General features: G+C 40.0%; 1 protein-coding gene across 1 annotated transcript; it reads right to left on the bottom strand.

Moving 5' to 3' along the window:
- Positions 1 to 5,594: 5,594 nt before the first annotated feature.
- On the bottom strand, positions 5,595 to 19,527 carry dusp5 (dual specificity phosphatase 5). Its single transcript, XM_028795842.2, has 4 exons — positions 18,801 to 19,527; positions 15,979 to 16,109; positions 10,714 to 10,933; positions 5,595 to 6,281 (listed from the first exon to the last, which is right to left on the bottom strand). Exons 1-4 carry the CDS (start codon positions 19,162 to 19,164, stop codon positions 5,884 to 5,886), a joined length of 1,113 nt encoding a protein of 370 aa, XP_028651675.1. The 5' UTR covers positions 19,165 to 19,527; the 3' UTR covers positions 5,595 to 5,883.
- Positions 19,528 to 20,131: the final 604 nt, after the last annotated feature.

Consider the following 20,131-nt stretch of genomic DNA (forward strand, 5'->3'; position numbering starts at 1 on the left):
ACTTTGTGAACTTGGATCTTTCAAGTTTCTCCGACACTCTGCCACTCGATCAACTTTCTTTTGTTGATTATACCACTGTTTAAACCAACAAATAGTACGTTTTTCCTTTGCCTCCACTTCGTATTCGCTGAAATTCTTATATTTTCCCCTGTGCTTTTCCCATTGTCTTTTCACAGAAGGCTATTTATATTGATTTGCATATTCAAAGAGGCGTAATTCTGGGAGGAGTTGGGGCGGGACAGAAGGCACGTGCACGTGCGTTACTTTTCACGCTGATCGGGATTTATGTAGGGAAGAACTTGAAATTTTGCGTGCGCACAGATTCCTGCATCTGGATTTTTCTGTGCGTACGCACAATCCCGCTTTTGTGCTTACGCCATGTTATAGTGCGAGTTCTACGCACGGCGTTATACATGAGGCCCCTGGTCTGCAGTGACAAGTGTTGGGCAGTTTATTTGATTCCTCGTTCATTTCCTCAGTTCTTAAAATTTTCTCCAATAAAACAAATGTTCACTCATTAATGCTTGCCAAGCTTCTAAGTCAGAATGACCAGTCCTGCCTACTGCCATATTGCTGCTTTTTGAAGGTAAACCTGTGTGGCTTTACATATTGTACTTTCAGTTGTTGGCCACGTTCCCAGCTTGTTGGAGATCCTTTAATTTAACAATTTAATTTGTGAAGAATGTAATACAGTTTCAGATGGTTTGGACCAAAGCCAACACATATTGAAATTTTAGGAAAACTTGAATTCTGTTTCAAAATGTCCTTTTCATTTGAAGTCATTTTCAAAGAAAGTTTATGTATGAAAGGTTTAACAAAAAATCATGCACTTTTAGGCTTAATTAGAAATGAAAAATGACTAATGAAGTACATTTAATTAGATCAAAGCAACTAGGATTCTTTATTTATTCTACACAAGAAAATCCGTGCAAGTAGTGGACTTTAAAAGACGCTATCTAAAATGTATGTATTACAGCATACAATGAAGCTGTTAGGTCAGTCAATCAGTGCAGCTTTATAATCTGCTAGATGGGCTGATGACTGGAGCCATAGCACACACCAGGAGAAACACCAGACAGAATGCAGTTATGTGACAGAGCACACCCACCCACAACACCCACTCATAATCAGCCATTTTAACATTTTACCCTAACATGCATTTCCTAGTAGTACCAGGAACAAAGCATGAATTCATAGGGAGACTGAGCAAACCCCACAGCCCACCAGGTGTGAACCTAGGGCAGTGGATTTGCGTGGCAGGCAACACCAACCACTATGCCACCTGTCCATTTTAGGCCGGCCAAACTATTTGTATGGTACCAGCACTAACCTGTTGAAATTTAGTAACACCAAGGACAGTACTCATCGGCAATGTTTGAAATTTCATTTTAGTCGTTGGTCCCACATCTTCAAATCTAAACTCACCAGTTTTGGGACCTTTTCACTCCATTACTTAGCATACATGCATAGAGGTAGCTGGTAACCTGTAGTCTGTGGGGGAGGAGCAAAAGCTTTAGATTCGTCAGAAATTCTGATCTCCAGTTTTCAACAGATCTCAACGTATTAGGGTCACCTGGTACTGAAAACATTGATATCTTGATGATGGGTGTGTGTGTGTCTATGTGTTACAGTAGAGCTAAAACAACTGGACAGAAAAATACCAAACACGAAACTTAAGCCTGTTATGAGATGACAATATGCTGATTAGTTTTTGAGCCAAATGGTGCAAGAGAAGGAGGTACCTTAATACCTTAATTCTGCAATTAATTATGAATTCTTCTTGCCAGTTGCTATCGTAATTACCTCTTTTATGATCAGAAAGATCAGCATCAGACTGCTAAATAATTACTGAAATGTTATAACTTGGTTCCTGTGGCGCAAAGCCTACTGACGCTCACGTCCAAATTTTTTCTTCTACATTGAACTCTGGATGCTGTTGTTGCATTTTTCTGCAAAGAGAACAAGGGGTACATTTCATTTTGAGAGATATTGAGTGAGTGAATAAGTGAGAGTGAGTGATTTAGTCAAAGGGAGACACAAAGAATGAATGATTGAGTAGGGAATGAGGGAGCAAGCGAGTGAGTGTTTGGTTGAGTAAGTGAATAAGGAGTAAGTGAGTGATAGATAGATAGATAGATAGATAGATAGATAGATAGATAGATAGATAGATAGATAGATAGATAGATAGATAGATAGATACTTTATTAATCCTAAGGGGAAATTCACATACTCCAGCAGCAGCATACTGATACAAAAACAATATTAAATTTAAGAGTAATAAAAATGCAGGTAAAAACAGACAATAACTTTGTATAATTTTAACGTTTACCCCCCCGGGTGGAATTGAAGAGTCGCATAGTTTGGGGGAGGAATGATCTTCTTAGTCTGTCAGTGGAGCAGGACAGTGACAGCAGTCTGTCGGTGAAGCTGCTCTTCTGTCTGGAGATGACACTGTTTAGTGGATGCAGTGGATTCTCCATAATTGATAGGAGCCTGCTCAGTGCCCGTCGCTCTGCCACGGATGTCTAACTGTCCAGCTCCGTGCCTACAATAGAGCCTGCTTTCCTCACCAGTTTGTCCAGGCGTGAGGCGTCCTTCTTCTTAATGCTGCCTCCCCAGCACGCCGTGAATGAATGAGTGATTGAGAGAGAGTATGAGTGAGTGCATGATTGATTGAGTTAGCTGACAAGTAGTTTTGGACCAGTACTAAAACAGTTCCAAATCAATAAATAGATAAACTAAAACCTGTTGTTGTACTCCAGCCTCCCTCTAGCGCCACACAATTGCTTGCTTTTGTGGTGCATTGCACCATTACGTCGCACTACAGACTACCATGAAGTCCCAATCACACCAAAGTAATACGGGACCAGGATTTTGGGTTTGGCGATGTCCCTGAGAAGTCCCGTTTGCATCAAAGCTATTCTTGAATTTGGTGAGTTTGGAAAAGTTTTGTTATATATGCATGTATGCCAGAAATAGTGTCACTCAGTTTGTTTTTAAACCTTGTCTTCTTTTTTGGTAGCAGCAGAATGCAAAGGTGCTGGTAAATGTTGAGAAAGTGTATAAGAATACTGGAGGCTGAACTTGGGCACAGTGGCGTGGGAACACCAGTTCATTTGCACCTGGCTTGATTTCAGGGTACCTTATAGATGAACCCTTCCTGTGTATAAATGTTTTTTTTCCCTTTAAAAGATTTTGGAGCATAACAAAAAGGAAAATTCAAGAATAGGAAGGCATGAAACCACAATAAGACACAAGTGTGTTTGACAGGGCGACCCCAGTGCACTTGCTCATGTAGTCCTGGGAGACTCGGTGCTTTTATCACCTTCATTTAAATATCTTCATTTTTATTCAGAGGCCTTAGGCTCAGACTACCACAACCCAAAATTAGATTAAACAGATTTGAATGATGATGGTGGGATGACTTGTGGCATAATAATGAGGGTTATGTGTTCCGGACAGCATTGTGTTGGGTACTGATGATTTGAACTTTTTTTTTCTCCCAGTTCTGGTGCCTTCTTTATGGATTTTTTCTACTCCTAAAGACAAGACAGCAGACTCTTCAAGTTTGTCATGCAAAGGTTTCTCTAGGTCAGCAATGTGTCCACTGGATTTGGCTTCCTGGAATCTCAATGTTATATATCATCTGAGGGTATGCAAAAAAACACTACCAGGATGGCATAGGTTGGGGTTAAAACTAGGAGAAAGCCTTCAGGAAAATGATAGAGCCACAATGGCAGCAGCAGAGGTGCTATAGGGGCCACTGGAGGTGGTATGCCCTGCAATGTATGTCTGGGGAGGGCAACGTAGAGTGTGAAACATGGCGACAAGAGTGCTTGTGCAGTATTCTGTGTTAGGTAAGTGGATGAGTTACCCCAGCAAGTACACAGGGGTTCAAGATCAACCAGTTTAGGCTGGCACACAGAGGCAGACTGGTTTTAGTTTGGTTCTGTTTGTTTGTACTGCTTACATTTACTAGGAAGCCTCTGTTTTTCTGGATACAGGGGTCTGCCGTAAAGACCCTCTCATATATGCAATCATTTAGATATACGGCATGTCCAGGAGGGGGTGGGCAGCCAGTTCCCGAGGTCTCCAGGACTGTGAGTTTGTCTTTATCTGTTATAACTCACCGAGTTTATTTTCTCCAAAGAGTTTTTGTTTTCCTCTCCTCTGTTGTCAACAGTTCCACAATTAATTAATAGACAGATATGCTGGCTCCATTTTTTCTGCCTGTTTAAACAAATTCATGTCTTTATACAGGTATATACTCATTTTGTAATTATTAGTTTGTAAAGTTTGTATCAACCTGTGAACATGTAGTTGAAGAGTGTTATACACTGTTCTCCTATCAACTGCAGACTCTCCAGCCAAGGTTTCAGTTACTAACATTTTGAAAATAATACATTAACAAAAAATCCAAAAATCAAAAATTCATCAAATTGAACTAACCACAGTCACACCTGGCTAAACACTGTCCAACCTCATCCAGCATGAATGATCCTGTTGCCCACTATTTTTTCACCCAACCTGCCTCCCTCTCACTGTTAGTTATACAATAGCATCAACAATGTGAATGTTTTCCACGTTCATTCTATCGCTGTAAATAAACTTTTATTTTGCTTAACATGGCCCCAAAGTGCAAAAGTAGTGAGGCTAGCAATTCTGCTAAGCATGAGTGAAGGCATGAAGTCCTCCCTTTAAGTGAGAAAATCAAAATTTAGTGATATACTGCGGTATTGAAATGTAAAAATTTATATGCTGAAGTTGACAGAATGTACAAAAAGAAAGAATTATCAATATGTGTATATAACTGAAAAAACTGAGGTGTTCTATAACTTTTGACCAGTAGTGTACTGTAATTATTATTTTTCTGTGGACCATCCATCCATTATCCAACCTGCTATATCCTAACTACAGGGTCACGGGGGTCTGCTGGAGCCAATCCCAACCAACACAGGGTGCAAGGCAGGAAACAAACCCCGGAGAGGGTGCACGTGCACACACACACACACACACACACACACACACTAGGGACAATTTAGAATCGCCAATGCACCTAACCTGCATGTCTTTGGACTGTGGGAGGAAATCCGGAGGAAACCCACGCAGACACAGGGAGAACATGCAAACTCCACGCAGGGAGGACCCAGGAAGCGAACCCAGGTCTCCTAACTCTGAGGCAGCAGCGCTACTACTGCACCACCGTGCCGCCCATTTTCTGTGGAGCCTCTCTTAAAAATATATACATATATAAAAGAAAAACACTGTACGGCAAACTGAGTTGAACCTACATTATTCATATGTTTTACAAAAGGTATGTAAAAATCAATGAGAGGGAATCCTTTGGGATGGAGCTGGCACTGGCAGCAGTGGACAGAGAGCCTGGTGCGTCCAGTCCAGCTGTTGCCCATTTCCAGTCTCCTTGGCCATGAATGACTGGCTTGTTGCTCCAGTAGGAGCTGTGTCCTGAGTCTCAATCCAAACCTGAAACTCAAGAGCTGGCAATGTCATCTGTTGTGCCTTCATTCATGGACTAAAACAGTCTGCTCTAATGCACCCCGCGCCCAGTAGCATCAGTAATAAGGAATCAGTACTGCACATTTCACAAGATTTTACTGGTAAGAAAATAAATAAAAAAATATTTAGCTGCACATGTTTTTGTGTATATTTATACAGTGACATCAACACAGGTCGGAATAATTTAAAGGGGTACACCCCACTGGAAGGTGTCAGGTGAATGAAGGACACCTCAGGCTAAGGAATACGTTTTTAGCCTAGTTGGCAGGTTCAAATATTCCACTTGCTCAGCAGGTTTCAGTGGACACCCCCATGTCTTTTGTGATTCAGGTCCATTTAGCTCCTAGGTACTTTTTACTGTCACCATCAGGGTGATGTTGTGATTGAGCTACTGAGCGTTATTGGGTTTACTGAAGTTTGAAGGGGCACTGGAGTCCGAAAAGAGGCAGGGAAAGCAAAGACAGAGCCCTCATAGTTTTGATTTAAGGAAAAGTCTTCACTGAGGAAGGACACGCCGTCCCTTTTGCGAAGTGCATCTGGTGTCCGAGGTGCAGTGGAGAGGGCCTCAGACTCATACTGCAGTAGCTGGCCCATAAAGCCAAAATTTGGAGAAATCAGACTGCGCCTCTGCTTAATGAAGTCAAAAGCATCTTCCAGGCACATTTTCTTGGTTTTCATGATGTACGCCATGCAGATGGTGGGAGATCGCGAAATGCCAGCTTCGCAGTGAACAAGGACCTTTCCTCCACCTTGCCTCACGCAGTCTAAAAGACAGAAATAAAAGGTTACTGCTTCCAGTGAACTCATTTGTCATCAACACCAAAAACCCTGCAGCTGACTCAATGACTAAGTAGTGTATCCCAACAAAGCTTCAAGTTGTGAAAATGTGCCCCTCAGTAGAGTAAGGTACTGCCCGCATACAGCACATTGGTATTGTGCTCACTAGAAAACGGTGCTATGCAACATTACGTCCAAAGGGTAGTGTAGTGAGCCCCACACAGCCCCTGTGAATTTTCTTTGGCTAGGGAGGTATCAGGTTAACTAACTACTTTAAATTGACTTGGTGTGAGGCTAAGGGTGTGGCACTCCCTCCTGTTTTGTTTTCCTGCTTTTACCCAACACCACTGAGATAAATTCTGTTTCCCTGTACTCGTGTTGACAAAAATAAAAAATGGATGGACGATTATCTGAAAGCACCAAGAACTTGTAGAGCCATCTGAATCAACATTTGTGTAGCATTCTGATGGGACTGGGACCAGTTACATCATGTGTCAATGAAAGCAGGCCTCAAGGTGAAAGACATTGTGATGGTCCTATATCCTCCTGAAGTTTCTTATTCCAATTCTGAACCTATATTGGGGGCCTAACGTACAAGGCAGGATCCAGCCTTACAGTAGATGGGGCAGCAGCCCATTCCTTCCTCTCTAATCAACTTAAGTGGTTACACAACATCTATCTGAATAGACACCAGTTTTCTGGGTTTCAGTTCTGGGACCGTAGAAAATGGGGCCTAACCCATCCACATTGAGTTCAAACAAGGAACTCAACTACCAGAAGGAATGCCGGGCCATTGTAGGGCCAATTTAGAATCTTCTCTCAACTCAGCCTGCCACAGTACCTCCAGCTATTGAAGCCACTTGTTTCATTTTAGAGTTGCATGTAAGCAGTCTTGGGACTGAACAATCATTCTGAAATACAGTTACAGAAAAATACAACTCGGTGTTGCAGAGCACAGTGTGTTGACCTCACAAAACACTTTAGATTGCAGGATAACTGCACCATGCAAAATGGGAGATAAAATACAACAGAAATCCCTGGGGTTTTCATAACTGACGTTAAACGTCACTTAGGTTTTAAAGCTCTCGTCAGGAAATTTCCTTTTAGTGACTGACTGTAAATAACTCGCATAGCTTCAGTTATTGCTGCCACGACTCTTTTATTTCTCTCTCCTATTCAGTATCTTGCTAATTGCCTCCTGGACTGAGAGCATGCAGTAAATAAACAGACACACCCGCCATCATTGCCTGGAATCTAATGCCTGAAACCACAGCCCCGCCTCAGATCAAGGTGACAATAAGCAAAATTCCAGCATGGCATGTGACGTCTCATAGTTTCTACTGAAACCTGTCTGCAAAATGATTTTAAAATTTGTAAAATGTTGAGGTACAGATTCACTCACAAAAACACTGCATATGCAACACAAGTATATAGTGATAGAAAGTAAAACCTAAATACTTACATACAGTGCGAGTGTGTGTGTGTACATGTATGTGTATGCATATATATATATTATATATACTGTATAGCTAGATATGTGATATGCTTTGTTTATATATAATGTATGTATGTATATTTAAAAGAGAGAGAGGTAGGTATATATACACACATATACATATATTATATATATATACATATTATATATATATATATATATATATATATATATATATATATATATATATATATATATGGTTGAAATAGTTTACTGTCAAATAAATGCAAAGAGTACACGATACGTGTTTCGCCCTCATTCTGGGCTAATCAGGCGTACACACTCCACTGCACTCCCTCTCGGGAATTGAACCTCGGACGTCAGCGGCGATGCCCCTAACGTTGCGCCACGGCGTGTGGTTCGTTTATTTGACAGCATGTAGATCGGGGTAATTACATTCACGGCATTCGTAGTCTGTGTCACAATCTGATTGTATGGGTGGTTACCTACCAGGTGACAGTAAACTATTTCAACCATTCTATGATCTGCTCCTCACAAACTGAGGGCACCGTGGCGGATGTTAGCAGATTGCTGGCCAACCACAAGCGTTACCTGGTAGGTAACCACCCATACAATCAGATTGTAACACAGACTACGAATGCCGTGAATATATATATATATATATATATATATATATATATATATATATATATATATATATATATATATATATATATATGCATATACATATTATAATATATATATGTGTGTGTGTGTATTATATATATTATATATATATACAACAGACAAGACTTTATGCCAAGATATTTAACCACACCCGGAGCCAGAAATAAAAGACAAAGGGTAGATGACAAAGTAGGACGTTGTAAAGAATTCAAAAACATTGACTCGATACACATGCAGAGCAGGTTAGAGATAATGAAAGTACTAAAATTCTAAAGTCTCAAAAAAATGATAGTAAAGATCGCATTAGTGCAAACAAACAGAAATTATTACTCGGTGAAATAATGGAACAGCAAAAAATGATTGAATATATTGTTCGGATTTAAACTTTAATTTAGAGACTTGTAGATTGTCTAACTTGTGTTGCCATCAGGGAAAAGTAGTGTTTCTTGCCAATGAAGAGGCGTATCCACGAAAATTAAAACATTGGTTGTTTGGTGAAAGTGAAATCTACATATGTGAGCGGCAAAGATGCGATGTGGCGCAGGCCAGGGTGTTGGCGAGCAAAGCGAGCAGGGGGCAAAGCCCTGTAGTGAATATATATAATAAATCTAAATATACCATATTATATACAAGTGATGCTATTTCCAGGGAATATGTCCTGCCTTGTCCTGCATTCCTGGACTGAAGACTACCTCAGCTGCACTGAGCACAAAGCAGAAAGCGACCCTGAATGGTCCAATTCCAGAGCACACTTATGCACAGCACACTCTCACACTCACTAGCACTGGCTGATTTAGAGTTACATGTTAATCTAATGTGTATGGCTTTGGCTTCCTTCAACCTGTAATTGGATTAAGCAGGTTTGGATGGATGGCACCTCATGTCACTTTCACTCTGCCTATCTTAATTAAAGTCATACTGGCATGACACTTGCTGGGCAGACCAGAGGACTTCCTTTGGATTTCACACACACGCACACATACACACACTCCCAGGCTGGTCTTGACATATAATCCCTCCAGTGTGTCCCGAGTGTACTCCATGTTGACTGTGCCTTTTACATCCCACATGGGAATTATGAAGAGACATCCTGCCTGCCTGCCTGCCCTAAATAGAGTAAGTCCAGCCAACCTGCACAGTAACCACATTTCAGCCACATTTACTCACAATACCATTCTTTCAGTGTCTTCCTAGAGGTTGTTACCTCAGGATGTACACTGTCCAGTAAAACGAAAAGTTCATTCAAGGATTTATTGGCTACTTCACATCCACAGTCCTGCACACTGGTCTTTACAATATAAAAATTATGCAAGATCTTCTTGTCTATATTGTGAGGCTGAGGATTTTTTTTCTTTCTGTTTCATTATGTCATGAAGAGGTGTGTTTTAAATTTTACATAATTACAGTTTGGCCTGAAATGATCAACTCTGGCTGCTTATTGACAAAGTTTAGAAAAACACTGGTGTAGACAACATGACAGAACTTAATGATAAAAGAGCTTTATGATTTAGACTCGCTCTGCTCTTTCCTCTGTAACTAAATACTGAGGTTTGTCATTTTGTAACATTGTGAACTTGATTTATTATGCCGAGAAGCTGGAGGCCTTGCTGAAGCCCAGCTGCCTGCACCTGTGGCTTTCTTTTTTCTCATGAAGTCATCAGGTGGGGGCCTCTTTCAGATCTTCATAGGTGGGAGTGCCCTTGGGCGAACTGTGTTGCTTCTCAATGACAATTAAAAGCCCATGGCTAATCCTCTGCAATGCCCTGTGAGCACCCCTTATAATTCAGAAGCCATTATGTGCCAAAATCCAACAAATGGATTTGCAAGCTGTAGTGCCAATGTGTTCATGAAGTGGATACATTTTATTGTATGCACTTCTTCCTCATATGTTAAAACACAGTAATGCCACATAAATGCCCCCCCAATAGGAATCAAATGAGGGTCCACATACTGGGAGGTGCAGTGCTATCTGCTTTGCCTTTCTTCCCACCTAAATTACCAAAGACTGGTGGTTTTGTGCAACTGTGACATCAGTAGAGCTGGTCTGAAGATGATGATTACGCCCAATGCTACAGTTGTTTTGTTTTACTACAATAGAAAAACTGACAGGTTAAGTGATGTGCTCAGAGTCATTCTGTGAGTCAGTGCTGAAGGTTAAACATCTTTGTGGTTTAGATTGCAATGACTTAGCCAATAGGTGACACCACCTGTACATTCAAATCCACCCATCGATCCATTGACTAATTTTTGTGTTGTCTTGCCTATAAAGGAAGCACTCTGAAGCAGGGTAGACTTACCAATAAACTCAATGGCCTCCTTGAAGTGGGAGCTGATGTCTGCTGTGTGACTGTCTTCCACTGGAATCCATTTGTAATGACCCTGGCCTTTGAAATGGTCAGTGGCTCTCTGGGACACATTGAGAAGCGCTGTGATGTGGAGATCTTTGAGATAGTCCTGTCGAGATGCGTGATAAGCACTGCCAAGGAAAAGGAAAGGAAGAATTTCTGCAGGCTGACCCTAAAAATTAAACAAATTAAAAAATAAATGATATTGATTGTGAACATAAGCATTTCTGAGGGGGTGTTTTCAAATGCAACAAGCCCTATTCTTGTCTGTTTTTTAAGTTTAATTTGTGCTGCTCTATTGTAAATGTATGCTGTTGTTCTTTGACAGGTGCTATAGAACTGATTAATTGATTTTGATCAGATTATTATAATATGATTATATAAATTAACTATTTAACTATTTTTTTAGCTAGAATAAAAATGCTATCTTTACCAAAATGGTTTGAAAGGTAAAGAGCATGTATTGAATAAATCTCAAAAAAAAAATGTCATTGTAGCACAGTTTCTGAAAGAGCCTGAGAGAAAACCAGTGACTCATGGACACCTCACTGTTATTCTTGTCGGCTGATTCTGTTACTCAGTGTGGGTTACCATTTGCCACTCCCCTGATTAGAAGGCACTTGAAACAAAGGAAGTAAATTCCGGAAAAGAACAATTTGAGTAGAATAAACTGTAGGAATAGTTTGAAGTGCAATTTATATTACCAATGGGTAACAGTGGGCATTCCAGGAGCCCCAAGTGTGGGCTTTACCTTAGCCTTGCGTGCCAATATGCAACAGAACACCAGAAACACAAGAGCACCAGATAAATAAAAATATGGGCTTTTTAAAAAAAATAAAATAAAGGATTGTAATGGGAAAAAACAAAGGAACAAGCCTTATTGGAGTTGTATTTACACATATCTATTTAGATGATGCTTTTGTCCAAAAACAACTTGACTAATGATAACTGCAAAATATAATAGTGTCCATATTTCTATAGAAGGATGACCCAACTGTTTCAGAGTCAAAGAGTGAGATGGTAGTGGAGACTGAACTTGCAGACCTCAAGTTTTACATACACACATATATATACATACACATATATATATATACACATATACACATATATATATATATACATATACACATATATATATATACATATACACATATATATATATACACATACACATATATATATATACACATACACATATATATATATACACATATATATATATACACATATATATATATACATATACACATATACTTATATACATATACACATATACACATATACATATATATATATATAAGAATACCTTAATATATATTTATTAATATATACCTTAATAAAATGATAGGTGTCTGTATCTGTGTGTCAATCTGGTTGCTATGTCTCTATCTTTTCAACAGATGGCACATCACAAACATTTGTAGTAGTAAAATGCTTTGTATTTGTCATTTCAACCGAGGGTTCATCATAAACATTTGTATTAGTGCATTTTACTGCTACAAATGTTTGTGTTACGCCATCTGTTGTAATTACAGATGCAATGCATATTATTACAAAACAAATTCCAATAGATGGTGTACTGTACTGCAAGTGTTAACGCTGAGGTCTACATTGACAACTTAGATTTTAACTCATCTTAGATGGGTAGTACAGCTAGTATATAGACAGATATACAGGAAGGGGGCACTATATGATAGATAGATAGATAGATAGATAGATAGATAGATAGATAGATAGATAGATAGATAGATAGATAGATAGATAGATAGATAGATAGATAGATAGATAGATAGATAGATAGATAGATAGATGGCCATTTCAATGAACCTACTAGGCTCAATGAAAAATATCAGCAACTTTTCATTAAGATGGCTTGTTGGAAGCCTATTTGGGCCAATTGCCATGAGATGAGTTTTTCCGTTTGAGTATAAAATATATACATATATACATACAGTATTGAACGTATGTGTGTGTATATACAGTATATACTGTACATAAGCATTGCAGTTGGTATCACACACCATACAGAGTTTACATATTTTGACCAAAGTGTTACAGCTGCTCCTATGGCAGCTCCATAGCACTGCTCCAATGCCTCATTACACTGTGGCCAGGGAAAGGTTTTGGCAGCTCCACTGTAATTGCAGGCCTGACTGAGCCTGCTACATTGCGGCTCTCATGCACCATATTATTACAATTCAATGATTACAACTGTTTACTTGTGAATAAACCATAACTATGCTATATCTTGATTACTTTTTTAATAATCACTCCAAAGTGGTCAAACACTGCAGTGAGATATGCTTCAGTCTGGTCCAGGTGCCTATGATTACTGCTTATGCAAAGGTGACCTCACTGTATGTTCATAATAATGGGCCATAATTGACTTTGCTGAGGTTAAAACTGCTTGCTCTTTATTTTCTTAAGTAAATTACCTTCCAGTGGCACATCTGTTAAAGAATAGTGGCACAATCAATCGTCATGCCTGGACAGATGACTGGTGACACATCTTGAGTGACTCTGACCTAAGCCACCCATTGCTGACTTGCACATTATTCACTGACTTATGTGTAGAGTACACTGGCATCAAACAAACACGGACAGGCAGCTGACAAAAACTTATCAGAATGTTAACCCTTCATGGCTCAGGCATACAAAGCTTAAATAAAGCCCAGAAAATGTTTCTCATTGTTCCTTAAGAACTCTTTCTCACTCCATCATTTATTTCATAAAACTGTTTACATGTGGTTCACTATAATGAGCAGTTCATGCAAGATGTAGATAATGAAAGGTGTTGTTGGGTGATTATAAATAAAACAACTCAAATGTATCACTATACAATATATATATATATATATATATATATATTAGTGGATATAGTAATGGATGGCGGCCGGTGCCACTACCCAACCAGGACGCTTCCGTGGGACAGGGGAAGATTACTTACGAAGGGTGTTATCTCCCCCAAACTTCTGTATGGCAGTCCCCCTGGGGTGTAATGGCCTCTTGGAGTCCCACAGGGCTATAAGGGACTTGGTATTGATTGGCTGAGCCCTGTTGGGTTCCAGAGATGACACCAGAGGGAGCTGCGGGAGCTGCAAAGACCTACTTTGGGCTTCTACCACCCCTGGGAGTAAATCCAGGTCTCCCTAAATATATATTATATTATATATATATATATATATATATATATATATATATATATATATATATATATATATATATATATATATATATATATATATATATATATATATATATATATATATATACTGTACATTTTTTATTCTAGCAAATGACTAACATCATATGACAAAGGTTGGGCAATGTGCAAAAAAAGGTTTGAGAAATGAAAAAAGCACAACTGAGAACTGAAGCAAGTGTGGAGCATCTGTTACGACATGCAAATTTTACATTTGTACTTCTGAAAAATAACGAGTCAGATATGAACTATTGTTTAAAAAAAACTAATCCTGACAAGAATTACAGATATAGCACGTGAAAAATATTGCTATCACAAATGCATTGTTTATCTGATTCTTCATTCAATGGCATACATGATAATACTGTACATCATGACACAAAGCAGATGTGCTTAGGGCTTCGACTTGAGTATTTTTAATTTCCTATTTTATTTAACACAAACCTATCATATAGTGTAAAATGTACATTGATTTAAAATATACAGTACTGTAGAAAAGTCTCAGGCACTTTGGATAGTTCACAAAAACATTTATCATCAATAGCTACAGTATTTTATGTCTTCTAGAATAATAAAGAGCATATTTTAGAGTTTACAACTTTATGTTTGCAAAAAAATGATGTAATATATGTGAATGTCCTTAAAGAAAGAAACTAACATAATCATTGACCTCTTTACATTAACAAACACGAGATCTCGGTAGGCCTTCAGCCCAGTGCTTGATGAAGTTGCTAAGGACCAATGGTATCGTGCAAGTTGAACCAAAGTGATTAACTGAAACAAACAGCTCTGTAGACGGAATTAACCTGTGGCAAGGGGCAGCCGTACCAAAAAGGGGAGGCTGTGGTAGATGTGATGATTTAACCATGGCTAAAGTGAGCATAGCCACAAGACTCAAGGCTGACATCGTCAAGTTCTCCTCTAAGCTCTCTTGCTGAAGAATAAAAAATGGGCATGAATGAGGGCCAGTAACACAATGGTTGGTCATGGAAACTAAGTGAACAAACGAAAAAAACACATCAAGCTTACTTCTCTTCAAAATCAGAAGATGTCCAACACCGTTCAGCTCAGAACTATCAAAAATCTCTGGAACCCGGCTACTCCCATCTACAGCCTGAAGGAGTATTGTCAGAAGTAATCTTAATGGAAGAGTTGCAACCAAAAAGAATTGTTTCACACGTGCCTAACACTTGCAGGGTAACAGATAATCAGTAATACAATAAAATATCCAATAGAAATACAAACCGTACATGACATAATTTTCACAAAGCCCCAAGTCTGTCTGGGCATTACTGGTCACAAGGTCCTAAACGTCTCTCAACAGTTTGCTAGTCCATCGCAGGGCATACACAATGGGTCAGTTTAGTGATGCCCAATGACCACAACCTGCATCTCTTTGGGAAGCTGCCCTGGAAGAAAACCCTCAAAGACAGAATGGGAATCTGCCAACTCCACATAGTCAAGAGCCAGCTGTAGGAGTTGGGCCCAGTCTCCTGAAGATGTGTAGTGATGGCAGAAGTGTTAACCACTGCACTAATCTGATTTTTCATATCTCTTTATTTAGAAGAGCCCTTTGGAATATGTTAGCTAAGAAATTTCACAGATCATCGTAAGCAAAACAGGGTGCTGGAGGCAGAAGGTGGCAGCGCTACCCTGCACTGCGCCACCATGACGTCCATTGCAGGAGTATGTCTTATATTCCAATAAATATTGTCTTACTCTCCCATTACAGCTAAGCTCAAACTGTTTAAGAATAGAAATGAAAGAAAAAACACACTCAGACGCGTGCCCGCAAAAACCCCTCAAACGAGGAGATGAGTCAGAAAAGCGCATGGCATAACTAGCTGCCGAAAATACCAGCCCTGATCATCACTCCTCAGAAGGGGAAACTCTCAATCATTTCTGAGAAACTGAGGTCTGCTCGTGCACTAATCAGGAAAGTCAGGAGACTGAGCAAATCTGTAATACTGCAGCCATTCTGAAAAGGGAAGTGTGCAGTTTTGGTCTTTCCGTACCTGATCATACGCCGGTTTGTGGCCAGTGGCAAGTTTCTCATAGGCTTTCTCAGGCTCGCTTCCATCCATAGAGGAGACTTTCAGCTCCGTGCAAAGCTCGGGATATTGGGAGTGGAAGCTTTCATATCCCCCTGTCAGACAAAGAAAAGAATCAATGTCTCTCTTTAGCTCCACTTCCTCGTCTTGAAGCGCTGCCCTGTCATATTCTGCACCACTTATTACCACAATATAGTTAACTACGATTTCCCCGGGTCCCATGGGCTTTCCGCAGGAACTGAGAAACGGAGCACCTGAAAACGCCTTCGTCAGTAGTCTGCGTAGCCGCGGGGGCCGAGGTGCCGGCGCCCATCTCTCCGCTGTTTTATAGCGCGTTACAATAAAGTAACGCACAACTTGGAATGCGGGATGAGTTACAACACACGAAGCCCCGTTACTTCATTAAATACAAAGGTATTCAAAAAGTGCACAAAGTTATATGTAAGATGCCACAATGTACACTGATAAAATAATCAAAACACCAGGAACATCAAACGTATGTTAATAAAACGCTTTAAAATAGCAACATATACGGTTTCTAATGAAAATCAAAAGTAAATCCCGCTAACATTAAGTAAGTGCAGGCAGCAAAGACTGTTTATCTGCTGTCAATCAATATTTTTCAACCAAGGATCTTACCATTATGAAGCAATAAAAATTAAAGTTCAATTAACGAACCAATACAGTTTGGTCTTATATGTATGTATTTTCAACTGGCGCTTTTATCCGTCAGTTTATTTCGTCCTAGGAACTTTTACTTTTGGCATAAGTCGGGAACCAACCCTGGAAAGGACGCCTTTCAATTTTAGACACACTCACACACGTTACTTCACACGTAACCAATGAGGGACATAATCTTATTGTTTGTAAAATCGGTAGCCCGTCATGTTTAATGCTTACCAGTAAACCTTTCTATTTAATAAAAGTGCGAGTTTTACAGGGTGAGCTTTCATGCGCTGACAGTTTGACCAAAGCTCTTTCCTGACTTACGACCGCTTCTCAACTGGAATAGTAGAGCTGAGGAATGTTGTTATAATCATCATCATAAAAACGACATAGATATATACTGCCCTGCTGTAAGAGACGCTATAAAATAGAAATTGAATACCATCCCTGCCTGTCCAGCGCCAGGAGTGGTGCGAGAGTCCAGCTCATTGAGTTCATTGTTTTGCACCCTGTCCCTGTCCAGGAATATTCATTCACTTCCTAAACTAATGCTGGGTTGCAGAGGACAAAATTATAGGCCTCCTGACGCATGCACGCATACACAACGGGGCACCTGGCAGACGCCCATTAACAGGCGTTCGGGCTGACGGTCAGATCAGGGCTCTCAATAGGGAAAAACACAAAGGCGGGGAAAGCAAACCAGTTTCACAAAGACTTCGGAGCCGTAACGCTAACTACAACGCCATTGGGCTGCTTTATGAGTTCGTTCTTAAATGTCCGTAATATATACTCCGCGATTATGTCTGAAATAAACTTTAACATTTTTAAAATCTAACATCTTAAGACTCATAATTTTAACCAATTGTAAATTGTGTAATTTTATGTTTACATTGGTTATTTATTAGCTTATTTTTTCTCTCTCTATTATATAGTGATTTTCATATCTATACATTATTTAGTACCTTTAAATCTGCCAGTTACCCAGTGAATTTTATATTATCTATACCTAGTGCCTTTCAAATATATTATATAGCAACTTTTATATCTATCCATCAATACCGTTCAAATCTATTATATCTCGATTTTATATCTGTCTATATAAAGTCTACCAATCTACCATTTGTCACTTTTAAGTTCTTTGCCCCTTTTTCTCTCCCTATGTCAGATATAACTCCAAAACGAACTTTGGCCAATTAAAAACGAAACAGGGCGGCATTGTTTACGGAAAAGTGAGCTCATACAATAAATAAAAGACGGGCTAACGATGTCAAGAGTGAAGCTTTGCCCGTGTGAGGGTGTTTGAAACCCATCACATGCTGAGTCAGCTTCCCACCACATTGCCAAAGCTTTTGGATTGTGACTCTGCCCATGCATATGAGCCAAAACGCCCCCAAGTCAATTTCTTACACACTGCTCATAAGATTGCCACATACAAAATGGCAAGTAATAAAAAGATTTCAAATTCCAACTTAAGTAAGCGCATTCTTGTCATCCTTCATCACCGCATCCATGTGGTGGGAGAAGCCCACTCCCACGTATTTACCATGCCACTTAGCTTTATCACAACGCGGTCACTTCATATCCTTAACTCCGAGTACACTGACAAGCACACACCCTGCATACGTGAGATAAAGACAGAAACTGGAAGAGGAGGCTAGGGGGGGAAATAATGGTTATTTCCGCACTGAACAGTAAAACAAATGAAATACGTTTAGAAAAGGAGCACAAAGGTAATTCGCTCGGCAGATGTCTCTTGTATTTCTCATAAACATAGTGGTCTGATTTTACTGTTTCGCGCGTGCTTGGCGATCTTTAACCATGATCCGGACAGATAGTCCCGGTATTTAACGGATAGTAGGGCAGGCACACTTGTGAATTGCCCCATTGAGCCCCCATTTCGATTAAAGCCCCCCTGTTCGTTCCCAGAACACTGTCGCTTTGCTCGATTGCAGGTCGTTGACAGCAAACATCAAAAGCTGTCTGCTCCTTGGTCTTGCTATTCAAACACAAAGCAGTCACAACGTAACACCCGGGGGTTGGTTCGGCTTTACTGGACATTTAAATATACACTTAAACTGTCTTTTTATCATATTTTTTTAAAAAAAATTCTTTTCGCTCACCTTTCAGAAAGCAGATTTTCGCGCCGCTGCTTACATCCAAGAGTGTACTTATGACTATCTGTGCAGCGCTGTCTTTTTTAATTTTCTGCCAATGGGGAGTTCGGTCGTCCACCGCCACCACTAGAGAGATCACCCCATCTCTCAAGCGACACTGGGCTCCCGGGTCCGGGATTACGAACTGTATCGGCACCGGACCACCGCGGGCCCTCCGGACTACAACAGAGTTCAAGTTGACGTTAAGTGAACCTCTGATGCTGGAAGCCGAAAATGAGAAATAAGGTCTACAGTCCACTATTAGACAGCTCCCCGAACCTTTCCTTATGAGTTTCTTTAGGCGTTGGCACTCAATACTTGAAACCTTCATATTGTCCTCGAAACGAGTTCGCCTTCCCTGTGAGGTCAGATACGCTCGACAGCTGGTCTCTGTATCAGAGCACGACGCGCTCCCGACGTCTTCTGCGTTTACATTTCCGCCGAGGGGATTCCGTTGTAACAATTTTATATGAATGGAACCTCCGGCTTACGACGTCATTCACCAAATATGGACTCCGGCGAGGGTGCGCTCAATTGCATTCCGCCCACTTGCGCGCCTCTACGCTCTCCTTCGCCGCAAATGAATTACTGGCTCCGGTTTCTAGTCATTTGTCACAGAAGTGCCGGACGTTAAAGTAGCGGTAAAGCTTCTACTTAGAAACTACACAGTTCAGGTAAGAAGACTCTGCTGCTGTTGGAAGCCCAGCTTCAAATGTGTGACGTGAACTCTCAGGTGCCAATCAAAAACAGAATTTCGCTCTGGTTTAATAATTATGTAGCGTTTTTTTAAAAAGGTTAAGAACCTGAGTCCAATCAGTCTTACACACCGTCTTTGAATAATTTCCAAAAAATACAAAATCGTAACCTAGGTACGTACATAAAGGACAAGTTTTAACATTACTGCTTGGCATTTTGAATAAAGCGTGGTTTCCGTCCACCCTACACTCTTATTAAAAATAAAGTGTCACATTAGTTCTTCAGAGCGATGCCAAAAGAAACATCCACATGAAGATTCCAGAACGGAGCTTTATTTAGGTACGCCTCAGGCTCTATAATGAACAGATGATAACAGGTTTGTAAAATACCAATGGCTTCATTATTGTAAAAAGACTCTGTCTGTACACTATCGGGCTATAGCTTTAAATTTTCTTAATCTGTTAATATCCTGCTTAGTCGCCTACTATACATTAAACATCTGTTTTGTCCTCATATCAGAAACCTTTTCAAAGCCCAAAGAACCATTTCCATCGGCAGAGAAGTCTTCACAGAATGAAAAGCTTCTTTGTCAAGCTATAGCT

Source organism: Erpetoichthys calabaricus, chromosome 2 (genome assembly GCF_900747795.2).
Source record: "Erpetoichthys calabaricus chromosome 2, fErpCal1.3, whole genome shotgun sequence".
NCBI classification, from domain to species: domain Eukaryota; kingdom Metazoa; phylum Chordata; class Cladistia; order Polypteriformes; family Polypteridae; genus Erpetoichthys; species Erpetoichthys calabaricus.